This window comes from Orbicella franksi, chromosome 6, assembly GCF_964199315.1.
Source record: "Orbicella franksi chromosome 6, jaOrbFran1.1, whole genome shotgun sequence".
NCBI lineage: Eukaryota > Metazoa > Cnidaria > Anthozoa > Scleractinia > Merulinidae > Orbicella > Orbicella franksi.
The window spans coordinates 14,381,074-14,383,841 of record NC_138150.1 but is presented as its reverse complement, the minus strand read 5'-3'; the positions used below and the strand labels follow the sequence as shown (position 1 = coordinate 14,383,841).

The 2,768-nt window shown below is 39.5% G+C and overlaps 1 protein-coding gene across 1 annotated transcript; it reads right to left on the bottom strand.

The window, feature by feature from the left end:
- Positions 1 to 86: 86 nt before the first annotated feature.
- LOC145489713 (adenosine receptor A3-like) lies at positions 87 to 1,857 on the bottom strand (the record flags this gene model as incomplete). The annotated part of the gene is made up of 2 exons (XM_081468747.1): positions 87 to 1,006; positions 1,627 to 1,857. Coding segments are annotated over 2 exons (885 nt in total), but the record flags the coding sequence as incomplete, so codon positions are not given.
- Positions 1,858 to 2,768: the final 911 nt, after the last annotated feature.

Here is a 2,768-nt window from a genome sequence, read left to right as displayed (position 1 = left end):
CATCCTTCTGCAGTCATCACTTTCGGCGTGTTGTAGGAAAATAGAAGTTTAATCCTCTAATTTTCCCAAAATTCCAATAACTATTATTCACAAAAGTAGTGTTGTAAGATTTCCTCAAGTCTACCAAGATTTTCATGCTATATTGAACAATTATTCCACGAGCGCGAGTTGGATATTAGAAGGTAGATAGCCAACGAGGGGTGTCTGCACAGGGAGGAACACACACAACGCATGTTGTAGCGGACCAGCAAACGCACTTCTCGTAAAGAGCCAGAAGAATATCTAGTTTTGTTTTGCTTGCCCTGCCGTCTTTTCTTCCTTCTGTGAAGTGTTCTGTTGTTTCTCAAAATATTTAATTCGACGACAAACAAAACGTCTGTCGCAGTATTTCTACAACCGCTCGTCTCACCTCCCCTATCTTCCAACAGTATAGGATCGGGTTCAGAGTTGAGTTTAAATGTACAACAGTAACAAGAAACGCCAAAGCAATACCAAGAGTCGGAGTTATTCCTTTGATGGCCATTAATGCTACAACTGTGCCTGCTGAAAGGTAGCACGTTACTAGCGTCAACTGTACCCACAATGTACTGGACACTGTTTTTCTGTATCGTGCTATGTTCAACGGCGCATGTCCGTTGGGTTGTCCTTGGTGAACGTGAATCTGATGATGGTAAAGTTTCTGGAAGATCTTTGTATAACAACATGTTGAGGTTACTGAACAGAATAAGACTGCTATGGAGTTATAGTGCAAAGAAAACTGGTAGTCCCAGAGCACCACCAATGCAAGAGAAGTGATTAAAGTCCAAAAACAGATCACAAACATTAAAACTCGTTTAAAAGTAACCACTTGTCTGTATCTTATGCCCAGTAACAAGGCGAGAAGTCTGTCCACGCTGATTGCTGTCAGTGTGAGCAAAGATAAGTTACAGAACACTTGAGCTGCAACGAGAATCGTCAAAGCAATCTGGGTACAAAGATTCCAGTTTTTGTATTCCAGCGTAATTAACCCTTTGACGCCCAAGTGGCCATATACGGCCACTTAATGGTCATGCTCTTTGCACCACTTGTGACGTCATCAATTTAAATGTCATCAGATATTCTTGATAAGCAGATAGTAGCACTAGGTTAGGCCTTTCCGCACAATGGTCAGGTTTAGATATCGACGACAATCCGACGTCGCAAATCGAAAAACAACGTTATCAGTTTTGGTGCAAAAACGGTGGTAAAATGGTCCACTACGCCTATAATTGATCAAGGTCCATTTCTAGGCTTCGCCCGTAATTAACATGCAACTTTTCACGGCAGCCAGAAAGAACATACAACGCAAAAGGTAGCCAGTGTAAAAGGGCCGAGAAAAACAGAAAGGACAGGGAGCAACAAACAAAATTGAGAACGGTTAATGGCAAAAAAAAAAAAAAGAAAAAGTCCAAAGTTTGGCTTATGCGCATGTCCCGAATTGAAATTTTGCTCAATTTTGTGCCTAATCCTCGAAAAATCTCTCCTTTTAGTGAAAAACAGCTTTCTTAACAAAACTTAGGCTTATTTAGCGTCATGGCAGCTAAAAAAACCTGACTAAACGGTTAAAAACGGTATTTTTTAGCTTCAGTTTGGTATTCAAAGGGTTAAAAACATAACAAATAGTGGCTCCAAGAGAATCCCAACAGACAAATCAGTGAGCGCCAGTGAACGTAACAAGATCTTGGAAGGAAGATGAAGGGACGACTCCTTGCAAAGAGCAGCTAAGATCACAGTATTACCTAACGTTGAAGTGATAGCAAGAATAACATTAGAAACTACAAGAAACCACAATGAATGGGTTCCTTGTAAAGGCGCCATACAAAGGAACGCTTGTGCAGTTTGGGTTCAAGCTTCCTTAGCAATGCTCATATTGCTGTTTTAATGTTTGCTGTGCCGCAAAGAGGTCTTCCTTAATATATTTACTTGGAAATGCAGCATTTCAGTACAGTATGGAAATCATTTAAGGTGAAGTATACCCGAGGATGCGGATTGAAATGCTTTCCAACTATCTTTGAAAGATCGAAGGTGCTTTGTTAACAGGCTGCATGGCTTAACTGAAACTGCGTATCTGCATATCTGCTTGGAGTTGAGTTAATCCGTCCTAGGGTTACTGCCAAACATACTTGTCGTTACCATGGAGTCTGTATTATGTTTTTCTGAAACGATTTCACGGTAGATGTTATCGTTTTGATTGCTATGAAGTTATTATCATGTCTTTCCCACTGATTATCTCAGCAACCATGATTTTTAGTTGATGAAATTCGTACAAAAGGTAAGATCATTGCAATTTATTTGGTGGACAAGAGAAAGCAGGTTTATTTGGATTCTATGATTAAGTTTTAATTAAGCGTTGTCAGTTTGATTTTCATTCTTATTTCCAATTGTCTCGTTTCCTCTCCCATGGAAACTTCATCCTTTCATGGGTCGGTTTATCAAGCGTCTAAATATGATTCGGTCTTCATTGAAATGGTGTTTGGAATTGCAAGAAAAGGCAAGCCGTCAGTGTGAACAAAGATTGAAAAACAGATCACAACGCGCGGAAATTGGGTAGATGCACTTCGTGTAGAATATATTAATGACATACTGAATGGAGGAAACAGTAAAGCAAAACAAACAAACAAATTCTAGACTCCATTGCAATCAGTTCCCGATATGAGCGAAACAGAGAACAAAAATAAACAGAGACTATTACTTCCTTGTGAAAAATCTTTCTGACAGATGTTATTTGCCTTATTAAATATGTCACCTTT